This window comes from Lepidochelys kempii, chromosome 1 (assembly GCF_965140285.1).
Source record: "Lepidochelys kempii isolate rLepKem1 chromosome 1, rLepKem1.hap1, whole genome shotgun sequence".
NCBI classification, from domain to species: Eukaryota; Metazoa; Chordata; order Testudines; family Cheloniidae; genus Lepidochelys; species Lepidochelys kempii.
The window spans coordinates 209,740,352-209,755,124 of record NC_136380.1 but is presented as its reverse complement, the minus strand read 5'-3'; the positions used below and the strand labels follow the sequence as shown (position 1 = coordinate 209,755,124).

General features: G+C 47.4%; 1 protein-coding gene across 4 annotated transcripts in view; it reads left to right on the top strand.

The window, feature by feature from the left end:
• The first annotated feature begins 7,787 nt into the window (after positions 1 to 7,787).
• The window catches only part of MAN1A2 (mannosidase alpha class 1A member 2), a 303,669-nt gene continuing 296,683 nt past the window's right edge, over positions 7,788 to 14,773 (top strand). For all 4 annotated transcript variants that reach the window (XM_073310578.2, XM_073310569.2, XM_073310564.2 and 1 more), the window contains exon 1: positions 7,788 to 8,654. In XM_073310578.2, the coding sequence (XP_073166679.1) occupies positions 8,347 to 8,654 (308 nt within the window). In that variant the 5' untranslated portion in view covers positions 7,788 to 8,346. The remainder of the gene's footprint in view (positions 8,655 to 14,773) is intronic.

Here is a 14,773-nt window from a genome sequence, read left to right as displayed (position 1 = left end):
TCACTGTCTGGAGTCCTTCCCCTCCAATTCCATCCTATACTCCTCCCATCTGGCTACTGCCCCTTGCTCTCCACTGAAGCCAAATTCTCTAATGACCTCTTCCTACACAAAACTAAAACCAGCACTCTGTCCTCATCCTCTTTGACCTGTCAGCTGCCTTCACACTGTCAACCATGCTCTTCTTGAAATCTTTTCTTCCCTTGGTTTACATGGCTCTGTCCTCTTCTGGTTCTTTAGAATATCGTTTAGAGGATCCTCCTCATTCCTCTATCCAACTTTCTTTGGAAGGTTCCACAGAGCTCTGTCCTTAGTCCCTTTCTCTTCTCCCACTACATCTCATATCTTGGTAATCTCATTCAGAAACATAAATTCAACTACTGTTCAATGACTCACCATCTTCCTCTCTACTCCACAGTACTGGGTTTACAATAGCACCAGTGGCACCATGGAGCCAGGCCCATCCTCAGAAGGGGCCGCAGCCTGCTCCGCTTGCACTGCGCCCCGAGACCCTGCCAGCCCACTGGCTCCCCACTGCTCCCCACTTGCTCCTCTCAGCCTGCCCACTGGCCATCTGAGAGCTCCTCTCCACGCCCCGGCCAGACCCCAGTGCACCTCCAGCTCTGGGCAGCCTCTGCTTCCCACCACTTGTGGGGCCCCGTCTGTCTCCCCAGAACTGAGCTGCCTGGGACTGGTGCAGAAGAGCCTGGTCAATCTCAGCCAGTTGTAGGGGGGACAGTGTGGGGGGGCTTGGCTGGGCCCCTCCAAGCAAGTGGGTGCTGAGGGAGCTCAGCCAGGACAGGCCCTGGCCTAGCTGATCACGCCACTCCCGAGAGGCCAGAACAATTCCCCACCTCAGGACCAGCCGTGGTGGTGCTGGCAGCTCAGCCTGGCAGACACAGTCACCTCCCAGCAGGGTGGTGAATGCAGCTGGGAGGCAGGGCGTGGGTCTCTGGGGAGCCTGGGGTGTGTGTGTGCTGGACTGTGATGGGGCGGGGAAAATGTGTGTGTTGAAGCACTTGGGAGTGGGGGTTCTGGGCAGTTGTGGTGGGGCTGTGGGCAGGGGGGTGCTGGGCAGGGGTGGTGTTGTGCAGGGTGCTGGGTAGAGGTGGTGTGCAGGGTGCTGTGTATTTGTGGAGGGGGCCTGGCAGGGGGCACTGGGCTTACTGGGTCGGGGGGGGGCTCTGGCCATAGGGAGTTGGGGGGGTATTCATGTTGTGCAGGGGGGCTGTGTGGCATGGCATGGGCTCGCCCGAGGGGAAGGGGCATGCTGGAAGCACAGGGCTGGGCGGGCCACTGTGTGTCTGGCAACTGCCAGTTTGTAAATAGTGCCCTCGCCCTGGTCTGGCTGGAGCAGTGCTGCTCCTGCCATGCCATGCCCTATTGCTCCTGGCTGGCCCCTCGCTCAGGGGACTGACTTCCCCACGCCATGCTCCATTGCCTTCATGGGGGCCCACAAATAAGTTTGGCGTCGGGCCCACAAAAGTTAAGCCGCCCCTGCTACTTCAGACCTGTCTTCTCCTGATCAAACTTAAAATCTCTGCCTGTCTCTCTGACATCTCCTTGTGGATGTCTAGCCACCAGCTCAAGTTAACCATGGCTATACCAGAGCTCTTAATCTCCCCTCCAAGCATTCCCCCCACACCTCCTTTCTTGGTCATTGTGGACAATACTGCCATCCTGCCGATCATGCAGGCTTATAACCTCAGCATCATCTTCAACTCAGACCTCTCTCTAGGGCCTCGCATCCAAGCTATGGCTAAATTTTGCTAATTCTTTCTGCATCATATCTCTAAAATACAGCTCTTCTAATCCCTCCCATGGCTAAAACTCTCAACCAAGTTGTAATCCTCTTGCATCTCGATTATTGCAACATCATCTTCTCCAGGCTTGAGAATTGCAAACTTGCCCTGCTCATATCCTTCCTGAATGCTGCTGCAAAGATCACTTTCCTAGCCCATTACTTTGACCCCTCTCTTTACTTTCAAGGCCCTTCCCCAATCTACGTATCATGTCTCATTCACTAGCAAGATGTTAACTCTTGCCTCTGATTGGCCCATGAAGTCAGCCTCTATTGCCCACTTGTTAAATTTTCAAACAAGCACATTTGTACTTTCTTCTATGCTGACCCTAAGGCTTGGAAGGAGTTCCCCATGAACATCCATGGAACTGCCTCAATATATTCCTTCGGAACCCTAGTCAAAACTATACTTTTTTTGATACCTACAAAATCTTGACCACTCTTGGAATACTGGTGTGCTAAGACCACTGAGTAACACTGTCTCATTGTTTCCTTGTACTCCCCATCTGTCTGTATCCACCCGTTGACTCTTGTTTGATGCTGAGGTTGTGAGCATGTTGGTGCAGGAATCTTATTTTCGTTCTGGGTTTGTATAGTACCTAGCACAAGGGGTTCTGGTCCAATATAAACTTCTTATCCCCCTGCAGGTCTAACTGGATTTTGGGCACTTGCATGTACTCCTTTTGAGAACCTGTGACCAGTGAAATTGACCAATAAGCATCTTAATCACACAATGTTTTTGTTTAGCAGGTGGAGAAAGGATTAGAGAAAAGAGAATTTTAGAACAACCAACCTGTGTGCATGTCTGTTACACAAAGTACTACCATCCCATAAAGGTAGCCTAGGCAGGATTAGTTTCTGCAGATAGACCAGCAGGGTATAAGTGTCTGTAAGTCTGGTTCACGCTGACACCCCCCCACATCTGCCCATCCCCCTGCCTAGCAATAAATTCTGCCCGCAGCCCCCATCCTGTGCCCCCAGTCCTCCAACAATTCTGCCTGCTTCAGCCCCCAGTCTGTTCTGTCCCACATCAAATCTTCACCCACATCTGTTCTGCACCTCCACCCAGGCTCACCTCCGCTCCTCCTATAGCTCCTGGATTCTTCATCCCTCTCTCCCTGGACTGGGGGGATGCAGTGGGGGCCCCTCTCCCTGTTCACAGGCTGGGTGATGCAGGGAGAGGGGAGCAGCAGAGGAACTTTCCCTCACTGTTCACAGGAAGAAACAGAACTGCCCTGTGTGATGTAAACCTACAACCAGACCAGGGCTACTCACTCAGCTACAATGACTCACTCCTCCTGCAGTGACTCATACCTCAGGCCTACTGCAGCCATCTGGGCAGAGCCTGGGTCAGATGACCCCCAGGCACAGGTATTTTACTCTCACTGCCAGAGCCACAAGTTAGTCCGTGCAACAGCACCATTCAGCTAGGGGTCCCTCTGCTGCCTTACTGTGTTACAGATTTCCAGCCTTCCCTTGACTCTGTTCCTCTCCCTGGTTCCAGCTTGCTTCAGCCTTGTCCATCTCTTATTCCAACTTCACACCAGCCCTGTTCCCGACCTGCTCCAGCTCTGCAACCACCTCCTGATACCCAGAACTTTGGACAAACTTCAGTCTGGCTTTGACCTTCAGCCTGCATCTGGACTCCAACGCCAGTCCTGATTTAGCTTGTCTACGGACTCTAACCCCAGTTCTTACCCAGGGCCTGTTCCCAGACTCTGGTTTCAGTGCTGCCCTCAGCCCGGTCCCAACTCTTCGAGCCTTGGTACCTGTTCTTGACCATGGCTCCAAACACCAGGCCTGACTGTCTAGAACCCAGACCCTGACATACTGGGCTCTTTCTGCTCCCTCCTCCCCACCTGTGAAAATGGTGTCAGCCCCTGGAGGAGAAGAGAGAGAGTGCTCTTCCTGTTTTCTATAGCAGCTTCAATTGACTGCTCTTTCCTAGGAGGCGGGACTAGTGGGGAAAGCAGAGAATCACAGGGGAATTTCCTCCAAGTGGTTCTATAAATGTGTGCCCCTGTCATAAATATAAAGGGAAGGGTAACCACCTTTCTGTATACAGTGCTATAAAATCCCTCCTGGCCGGAGACAAAATCCTTTCACCTGTAAGGGGTTAAGAGGCTAAGGTAACCTCGCTGGCACCTGACCCAAAATGACCAATGAGGGGACAAGATACTTTCAAATCTGGAGGGGGAGAAAAAGGCTTTTGTCTGTCTATGTGATACCTTTGCCGGGAACAGACCAAGGATGCAAGCCCTCCAACTCCTGTAAAGTTAGTAAGTTATCTAGCTAGAAAATGCGTTAGGTTTTCTTTGTTTTGGCTTGTAAATTCGCTGTGCTGGAGGGAATGTATATTCCTGCTTTTGTGTCTTTTTGTAACTTATGGTTTTGCCTAGAGGGATTCTCTGTGTTTGAATCTGACTGCCTGTGAGATTATCTTCCATTCTAATCTTACAGAGTGTTTCTTTTCTCTTTGTTTTGTTCTTCTAATAAAGTTCTGTTTTTTTAAGAATCTGATTGGGTTTTTAGGGTCCTAAGAAACCCAAGATGGTCTGTGCTCAACTTGTTTATTCTCAAGCCTCCCCAGGAAAGTGGGTGTAAGGGCTTGGGGGGATAGCTGAGGGAAGAGGAACTCCAAGTGGTCCTTTTCCCTGGTTCTTTGTTAAAGCACTTGGTGGTGGCAGCATACCCTAGTCCAAGGGCAAAGATTTTGTGCCTTGGGGAAGTTTTTAACCTAAGCTGGTAGAAATAAGCTTAGGGGGTCTTTCATGCGGGTCCCCACATCTGTACCCCAGAGTTCAGAGTGGGGAAGGAACCTTGACATGGTGGTAAGCGTGGGATCATTTTGAACCAGAGATCATTTTTAACCAAAAGCACAGACCTGAAGAGATTTTTTTTTTAACTGAAAGCAGTTTTTTCTGTCCCTTTGCCTGGAGGCAGAGATGTTAGTGGTTTTAACAAAAGGATTTTTCTGTAGGCTGGGAACAGCTATCAGAGACTGAAAGCCTGAGCTGTTGCTTGGGTGTAATTTGTAAAATCATGTGTGTGGGGGTGGAGGGAAGCTGAAAATGGGGGCTTGTGTTTCCATGCACTGTGTTGCAATGAGCAATGTGGCTGTTTGTACATGTTCCCCAAAGTCAGTGCCCAAAGCTGTCCCCTGGCTGGAGGCACAACCACATAGCTAAAAGAAAAGGAGTACTTGTGGCACCTTAGAGACTAACCAATTTATTTGAGCATGAGCTTTCCACATAGCTGTTACTCCCACCTTCTCTGATCAACTGGCACATTCCAACCGCCACCGAACCTTGGACTCCAATGTTCCACCTGCTTCTCACAGTGCCTGGTGATGATGGAACCTGGTGACAGTCTGCCCAACAGCTCTCAGCCATGCCTGTCACTGTTTCCATTGCTTCATACTGACTCAACAGACATTCTAGGCTTCACAGACAAAATATTGATATCCTGAAATCTTATCAGAGATCCTAGAAATCTGTTTGTCATGGGAAAACATAGAATTTGCATTTTTACAGAGAATCTTTAGTTTTTACATTTTGTGAAAAAATAAAAACATTAACTATTAACTACATTTTACTGAAAGTACGAATGTCACTCATTCCAGTGGTGCCCAATCTTATTATTCAGGAGGGCCACATAGACCTAAGCACAACCTTGTGTGGGCCAAACAGATTCTACATATTTTAATAAGATTTCTGCTGATAGCGGGAGCTCCACCACCCGGGGCTGACAGCCCAAGCCCCGCTGCCCCAAGGCTGACAGCAGAAGCTTTATTTTTTGTGCATTTAAAAAAAAGAACAATTTTCTGAACATTTTCTGAAGTATTTGGTATATGTAAGAAATACAATTTGCAATTCTATAAATTTTAATTTATTATAATGATTGATGACACTAGCAGGCTTCGAACTTGCTTAAAAACTGTAAATATATCAATAAAACATTGTGTTCAACTGATACCTATACATATATATTGTGGCTAGGGAAACTAAAATTCAGCATTTCATTTTAATCACAGAAAATCATGGATTTTTATGGTTTTTATCACAGGATTTTGTTTTTTTATCACAAAAAAAACCTAGGATCCCTGCTTATTATATAGATTTCCCAGGTTTGTGACCGGTTGAACTTTAAAGGGTGGGCTGTATGCAAATATTTTCCCCCTCAAGGAATCAAAACACAGTTTAGTGCCTCACAAGAGAAGCAAAGCCCTGTTGCCCACTCTGAAGAGTGTGGTGTCAGTGCAATCGGACCCACTGAGTGAGGATTATAAACATACAAAAGTGTGGAAAGGACATGGGTGACAAAGAAAAATCCAGTGGGTGACTGAACAGCACTTGTATGTGGCTCTGTTAGATCTGTATGCGTGTTAGCCCTGTGTGTATTAGTGGTAGATCTGTGTGTGTATGTGTGTGTGATCTGTGCATGTGTATGTTAGATCTCTGTGTGTATGTGTTAGACCTGTCTGTATGTTAGTGTTAGAGCTGTGTAAAGGGGCACAACCCCAACCTCAAGGCAACTCCGCAACCCCCTTTTCCTTCAACAAGCTCTTATAGTATCTAGAGAGATAACACATAGGTAAGATTGATAACATCATTTTTTTTACTTAAACTGTGGAAGTGGGAATTCTGCAGCATCTTCAACTGGATACAGAAACTTTTAACTAGGGCTGTCAAACGATTAAAACATTAATCACCACTAACTGCAGTTTTAATTGCACTGTTAAATAATAATAGAATACCATTTATTTAAATATTTGGATGTTTTCTACATTTTCAAATATATTGATTTCAATTACAGCATGGAAGCATGTCCTCTGGAATGGCAGCCAAAGCATGAAGGGGCATATGAATGTTTAACATATCTGGTACATAAATACCTTGCAACGCTGGCTACAAAAGTGCTATGTGAATGCCTGTTCTCATTTTCAGGTGACATTGTAAATAAGAAGTGGGCAGCATTATCTCCTGTAAATGTAAACAAAGTTGTTTGTCTTAGCACTTGGCTGAATAAGAAGTAGGACTGAGTGGATTTGTAGCCTCTAAAGATTTACACTGTTTTGTTTTTGAGTGCAGGTATGTAAAAAAATGAACATTTCTAAGTTGCACTTTGACGATAAAGAAATTGGGCTACAGAACTTGTATAAGGGGAATTGAAAAATACTATTTATCTTTTTACAATGCAAATATTTGTAATAAAAATAATAATATAAAGTGAGCACTGTACACTTTGTTTTTTGTTGTTGTAGTTGAAATCAGTATATTTGAAAACGTAGAAAAACATCCAAAATATTTTTCCATTGGTATTCTATTATTCTTTAACAGTGCAATTAAAACTGTGCTTAATCACAATTAATTTTTTTGATTAAGTTAATTTGAGTTAATCACTTGAGTTAACTGGGGTTAATTGACAACCCTACTTTTAACATTACATTATTGTGATGATAATGCAAATCTTTAGACCCATGTAAAAAAACCCAGGCAGATTAAATTATTTTTCTGGCAACTGGCAAATCCATAAAAAACAACATCCAAGCTGGTCAAATAGGGGGTCAGGTGGTAACCCTAAGGGGGAGCTTGCTTCTGATTATGAACTTGGCAAGGTGGGGGGGGCGGGCTGTGTGAAGGCCAGACGAGGAGGGTTTGGGAAGGATTTTTTTTTTTTTTTTTTTGAGGCTGTGGGCCCCAGGGGCTGTGACTGATCACACCTTGACCTAGTTCCAGGGTGGGAGGACAGGCGGCGCGTGCGCATGTTTTACAACAACACTGGAGGATACTGACTTTTGCTGGCTGTAACAGAACCTCCCTCCTCAGGGCGCCCAGCCGGCCACGCTCCGGCCCAGACTCCGGGCAGGACCGACCACACCCTCCCGCCACCGCTCAGCCTGGGGAGGCGGCTCGCTCCCGCGCCTCCCCCAGCGCGCAGGCGCGGAGCATGAGGGTCCTCGGAGCGGGGGCTCGCGCAGCGCATGCGTAGGAGCGGGGTCAGGAGGAACGGATTTGGCGTCGTGCGCTGCTGCCGTGCTTGGCTCTGCGCGGGGGCCTGGGCGGGGGGAAGTGGAATGAGCCTTCACCTGGCCCGGCCTCGCGCACGCCGGGGAACCGCCGCCGCCGCCCGCCGGCGACTTTCCTGCCGCTGCGGGGCTCCCGGCGCCCAGTAGTTGCCGCCGCGGAGCGGCCCGAGAGCAGCCCCCGGAATCCGCCTGTCCGGGGCCCCGCGAGCCCGGCATGTGGCCCCGCGGGTGCGGGGGGCGCCGGCGCAGTCCGGCTTCCGGTCGCTGAGCCGGTCGCTGCAGGGCCGGGCCGGGCCGGGCCGGGGTGGCTGCACGGTGACCGAGCGGCCCGGGGCGAGGAGCACGGGGACGGCGCTGCTGAGCCGGCTGTGCGGAAGCCAAGGGCGGACGCCCCGGCGGTTGGATCGGCGCACGGCTCGGTGAGGGCTGAAGAGCTCCGGTTTGCTGCTCTCCGGCTGCCCCGGTCCTGGCTGGCGGATATGAGATGATATGAACTCTCCGGTCTGCTGTCAGAGGGACAATGACCACCCCCGCTCTGCTGCCCCTGTCTGGGCGTAGAATCCCCCCCCTGAATCTTGGGGCCTCCTCCTTCCCGCACCACAGGGCTACCTTGAGACTGTCCGAAAAATTTATCCTCCTCCTCATTCTTAGTGCCTTCATCACCCTCTGTTTTGGGGCATTTTTCTTCCTCCCGGATTCTTCCAAACACAAACGCTTTGATCTGGGTTTAGAGGATGTGTTAATTCCTCACGTGGATACCAGCAAGGGGGGCAAAAACCTTGGAGGCTACTTGATCCATGGGCAAGGACACGATGAGCACAGGCACAGGTATAATGTATACACATGGTTTTGTTTTTCACATAAGAAAACAATGCCTGATCTTGCTGCCATTTGAGTGACTGTAAGTGGGAATAGGATTGGGTCCAAAGGAAATCTAGTAAAGGAGACTGCAGGCCTACTGGGTAATGTGGTTTTCCATTTGCTGTTTCCAGGAAAATGTGGCTTTACCTAGATGGCATAATTTTTTTCTGACAAATGTAAAAGTCACGATTGCTTAATCGTGGCTGAAAGGGATGCTGTCATGAAAGGGGCATAGTGACTTTTGGACGGGCCCACAAGTGGAGAGTCACCTCAGATATCCTTGCTCTCATGAACAGGAAATAGCCACAGTATTTATTCTCTGTATATTTCCCAAATGTTTTTCTGCTTCTGAGTTCTCTGTGCCTTTCCCCTTACCCTTCTTCCCCAAGCTGCTATGTGTGATGCTGTCTGGGGTCCCTTAGCTCCTGGGCCCTTGTCCAGCATGATTCTGTCTCCTTCAGGCTCTCAACTCTTGGCCCTAATTTGTGTTGCTGTTTTGGACAGGTGACAGTAAGCCAGGTAGTTGCCTTTTCTCCCTGTTTTAGCTTCCTAACTATCTCAGCAGAACAAGAGGCATAGCATGAGAGAGAACCTGCACCTATGAGAACAAACTGAAGTGGCAGTGATTGGGGTTTTTCTATTAATGGTCACTAGTGGAGGGATACCATAGTTAAGTACTAGAACTGAACTATTAGCCCTGACTGGTCTAGGTGGACTTGGGCTCTCTGCAGTATCAGGTTTCTTTATGTGATATAGAGTTGGGTTAGCTCAAGCTAGATCTCAGACTTGAATTTTGTAGAAAAATTTGGATTCTGTAGCTTTACAAATCATCAAACTTTTTTCTTTTGAAAATTTCAGATGAGTTTTTGAGTACACTTATAAAATAATTCTAATACTATTTTTTTAGGATTATTATTATTAACAGTAACAGAATTAAAAAAAATATTCATAAGCTGAGTGTTTCTTCGGGAGCGGTGTGAAATAGGTTCCCCCTTCTGCCTACAGTAAGAGTTCTTTAAAGGTGATTTGAGCCAACTTTTAAAAAACGGGATTGACCTTTTTAGTTACTGTATGGTATATAAAGGCAACCTGAATATTGGGGTATTTCCCACCCTGGTTTGTGCCTTATATTAAAAATATCAACATGTTAAGCGTGATTATTCTCTGCTAGTCATGGAGGACCTGTTAAACATCCTGCAGTTCATTTATTATGAGCTCTGATGCCTTAATTTAAAGGGCACAGGTGCTGAATATTTAACAAAGAATTAATTTCTCAAAAATGTTAATTAGCCACTACATTTAAATGCTACACAAAACAGTTCTAGGCATTGACTAATAAACCCTCATAATTACATATGTAAGGAGGTTTTACAGGTTGCTGAACCCCTTATGGCAACTAATGAACAAAAGCCTGTGTCCCTCTGCTTTGGCTACAGTAGGTTTCAATGGTCTGGGTTATTAGCTGCTTACTGGTGGTGCCTCCAGGGAGTTGGGAACCCTACCATACCTGTCTTTGTGGTTTCAACTGTTCCTGTCTCCTTACTTACCCATATGATTTGCCTGATACCTTGTAGTATACTCTTCTAACATGTCTGTAATGGCTGAATCAGTGTACATTTTATTTATAAGTGAAGTACAAAGGAAGCATGCAAAGGGAAGGAGAAGCTCAATTTGGAGTGGGTATATCAGTAATATCATACAATACACAAGTAACACAGCCTCAGGGTGGATTTCCCTGGATTCACGAGTCCCGTTTATCCCACGCTAATGGGCTTTGTAACGTGGAGGTACCCAAACACCTTGAGTTGTTGCAGGTCTGAAGCTGTTTGAGTGTGATGAGGTGCTGAGGGTGCTCATTCGCTTGGGGGACTAACCTCTGCATCAGCAAAAGGTGGTGTTTTCAGTGGAAAAAGTTCCAACAGGGTAGGCGGCCTTCTCGGTGTTTCCAAGACCAGTTGCTCTCTCCCAGAGTAGTTCAGCTAACCCCTTTCTGGGCAAAATAGGCAAACCCCAGGCAGGGAGAAAACTGCCAGGAAATCACCTGAACTCCCCTCAGGCAGGGCTGTCCTTCTCTCATCCCCCATCCAGTTGGCTGCCATCCCACAAAGTTCACCTTATCACAGTGCTCAACACTCTTGTCAAGGTGAGCACACTCCATCTCATCGCATCCCCATCTCTCAACTACCTGGCAACAAGCTTGCGTCTCTTTTTTGTCAGACCCATTTACCCAAGTTACACTTACCTTGTGCTGTTTTGCGTCTCGTGATTCTGTTGTTTCCCAGTCACAATGATCTTCTAGGACAAACATGACTTGCATTTCTAAAGTAGACAAGCCAAATGAAAAGCTGTGTCACATATTTTTGAATTGCATGATGCCTTCTAGTGGCTGGCCTATAGAAAGAAAAAAACTTGCTAGTGCTAAAAACTAGTAGATTTTTGGCATAGCTTTTGGAGCTAGCTGACCAGGTTATAGTTCCAGTTCCGTTTCCATGTAATCTCCCCTCCCCTCCAACATAGAAGATATCTATCTGAAGACATGCAATCAGTTCAATAGTGATATCACAAAGGAAACTATTATGGTTGTGCCAACTTTGGCATTATTTGTGGGGTACCTGTAGATAGACGTAACTTTTCTATTATGTTCAAAGTAGACTTCAGTCAGTCTACGCAGGCACTGTCTACACTAGGGAAACTTGGCATGCTAACCTTTGTGTGTGCCTAAACTTTTGCTCTACTCACACAAATGCTTCTGATGATGCACATGCTTTACAACTTCTTTTTGGATTACATTTGATGTGACATACCAGCATGGATAGGGATCACAAAACTCTTGTCATAAGTGATACTTATGTATGACTGGGTTGCTGAAGGGACAGAATGTCCTGCATCCAGCTGTTATTGCCTCAGTGTGTGTTAGAAACTTGCCCCATCCATGGTGAGTTGGAGAGAATCCTCGGGTATAACCTGTACCCTGCTGGAGGTGCTTTCAGTTAGCACCGAAGTGCCATGTAGAAAAGGAGAGGATGGGCTCTGTTAATGGGCAGAGAAACAGATCGAATAGCTGGGCTCTGAGACACCGGGTACAATGACAATTTTCAGGATCTGCTTTCAAGAACCCTAGATCTTCAGTCGGTGGCCAAGCTGATTTGGCTGAAGGAGGAAAAAGGATGAAAGGTCCTCTATGTCTGGTATGTAGCTTATAAAATGTAATGACAGATTGATTTTGGAGGCTTGGTGGCTGAGGGAAGAATATTTTGTAAGAGCACTGGTGTGCATTCATAAAAGGTGGAAGCTACTCATCTTGGATATGTAATGCTGTTCTCTATCTATGTAATGGAGTTAATCTTTTCCCTCCAGTATCTGAATAACTCACTCAGTAAGTCCTCCAATCAAATTTTGGGACAGTGCAGATTTCTTTCCACCCAGATGGAAACTTGCACAGCCTTTCCATTCAGAGACAGTCCTTCAGTATCAGAGGTGCAAATGATCCTCATTGGTCTTCATGTTTTCTGAGATTGCTTTTCTTTTCCTGGATGTGCCCATAAACAAAGATGTTCTTGAAGGTTGTTTGTTAGTTTAGTTAGAGCTGCAATCTCCTGGGCCCCCTATCTTTATTTCATTAATCAATTAAAATAGCATCCCCTGCTCACCTGTAATTTTATCAGTGTTTTTGTGAATTATTTCTCTCTGGTCCAGGAAAAGTGTCTTACAAGAATGCATTTAGAATCTGAAACAGATCTGTGATTGTACTTTTAGTTTCATTCTTTGGTATTTCAGGAAATGGATGGGCTGTTGCTATGGTTATTAACACTTTTTAATTTCTTGTTCTTCATTTCAGTGCTACTCAGACAGGATGGGTGTCCCAGAGTAGTCCCTGGGGCAAGTGAACTGGATTCACAATTTTGGAAAAGTGCATAAATCTCTAGTCTAGGAAAAGGGGAAGCAGAAAAGACTGTTACTGGACCTGTACAGAGACATGAATAGAGACCCTGAACACATATACAGTTTGAAAAATGTGCGTGTGTGGGGGGAGGCTTGCTTTTTAAGAGACAGGACAGGTTCAAAAATCACTTGGGACTTCTGGAATGAGAGACATGCACATGAATGGCAGATAGACTATTCCAAATGGAAATCTTTAATGCATACCTGAGGACTCGGGGAAGAGCGACAGCTGTGTAAACTCAGCAACAAGCTGATTCTCCCCCCTCACGCCCCACCCCAATACCACAGTTTACAAGTACCGTACATACTCGTTCATAAGCTGAATTTTTTTTTTTAGGAAAAAAGGGCAGCATCAGAGAAGGGAGTTGGCTTATGAACAGGTATAGAGAGGGAGAGGTGGAACAGAGCCCCTCCCCCCCAAGAGAGGGAGAAAGGAGAGGCAGCAGAGCCAGAAGGGAAGACGCAGGGCCAGAGTCTCTCCGCTTCTGGCCACGCTGCTCTCCCCCCAACCTCCGAAGCAGCTGCAGCTCTGGGGATGGCAGGCTGCGGCCGCGCTGCCCGGTCTGGCCCCGCCCACCAGAGCAGGCTGCGGCCGCGCTGCCCGGTCTGGCCCCGCCCACCAGAGCAGGCTGCGGCCGCGCTGCCCGGTCTGGCCCCGCCCACCAGAGCAGGCTGCGGCCGCGCTGCCCGGTCTGGCCCCGCCCACCAGAGCAGGCTGCGGCCGCGCTGCCCGGTCTGGCCCCGCCCACCAGAGCAGGCTGCGGCCGCGCTGCCCGGTCTGGCCCCGCCCACCAGAGCAGGCTGCGGCCGCGCTGCCCGGTCTGGCCCCGCCCACCAGAGCAGGCTGCGGCCGCGCTGCCCGGTCTGGCCCCGCCCACCAGAGCAGGCTGCGGCCAGGCCAGAGACATCCTCCCTTGGACTTCCCCAGATAAGGGGGGGTGGGGGTCCCGGGATAGGGGTGGGGTCATGTGGGGGGTGGTCACAGGGGTTACTCCCCACCAGTAGCTGTCATGGCCTGTCACGGTAAGCAACTGGCGCGCCAGGACACTTTGTTTACTTAGGTTTACCTCTGTGCCTGCGGACGCTCGAGGTATACAAACCATCTCGGCTCTCCAACGGCTTATCCTGATGGCCCAGGAGCCAATGTTTGCTCACCCCTGAATTATAGGGTTGGCTTATGAATGGGTCATAAAAATTTTCCATTTTTACTTACCCATCTTGGGGGGGGGGATTGGCATATAAACGAACCAGCTTATGATTGAGTATATATGGTAGCTGTTTATTGGGCTGCTCCTTACCAAGTCCTTCAGAGCCATTACAGAGTCACTTCACTCCTTTACAAGATTGATATCAATTTTCCTTTCCACAAAATGAGGCATTTTACTAACTCTTTCATTAATATGTCTATTGCCACCTAATATAAATGAGTTAACTTGTTTTGATATTGTAGTTGTCCTGTGACCTCTTGTGTTAATTAAATGTCTTGAAGGCCTCTCTAATTTGAACATCAATCATATTCTTATTAAATACATCAAATGATTTCTCTAAATGCTCCCTCACCAAACTCTTTGCAGTTCGAAAACTTGTCTCTTTCACCAGCAGAGGTTGGTCCAGTAAAAGATATGTTTACCCACCTTGTCTTTCAAAATGACCAAGTCATTACTACAGCAGGAAATTTATAAATGTATGCAGATAAGAGTAAAATCCCAGCAGCTCAACATCTCAAAGCCATTTAAGAGCAGCAGCTGGCCTATCACTATGTCAACAGTGCAGTCTTTCAGAAACGCATTCATATGACAGATTGAGAGTGGGATAATTATTCAAAACAAATGTATTACCAAAGGACAAACCCAGCACCAGCACGGCTTTAAAATTGCAAGTATTGTAATGGCTCATCTGCATAGTGCAGCAATGTGTACTACAGGGACGTGATTTTTAAAGCTCACTAATGTGTGATAGTGTTAGTGCCTGGGAGGTTGGGGAGTGGGGTGGGATGAGAATGTGCTACACAACTCTCCTCTGGGCCTGATCCCCAAAAGATGTGAGTCTGTTACAGCCCTTAGCAGCACAGCCTGGCTCTCTAGCTGAATCTGTAGAGCTATGCTTTTAGCTCTGTAGTCCCTAGTTCACTTCCTGTTCACAGA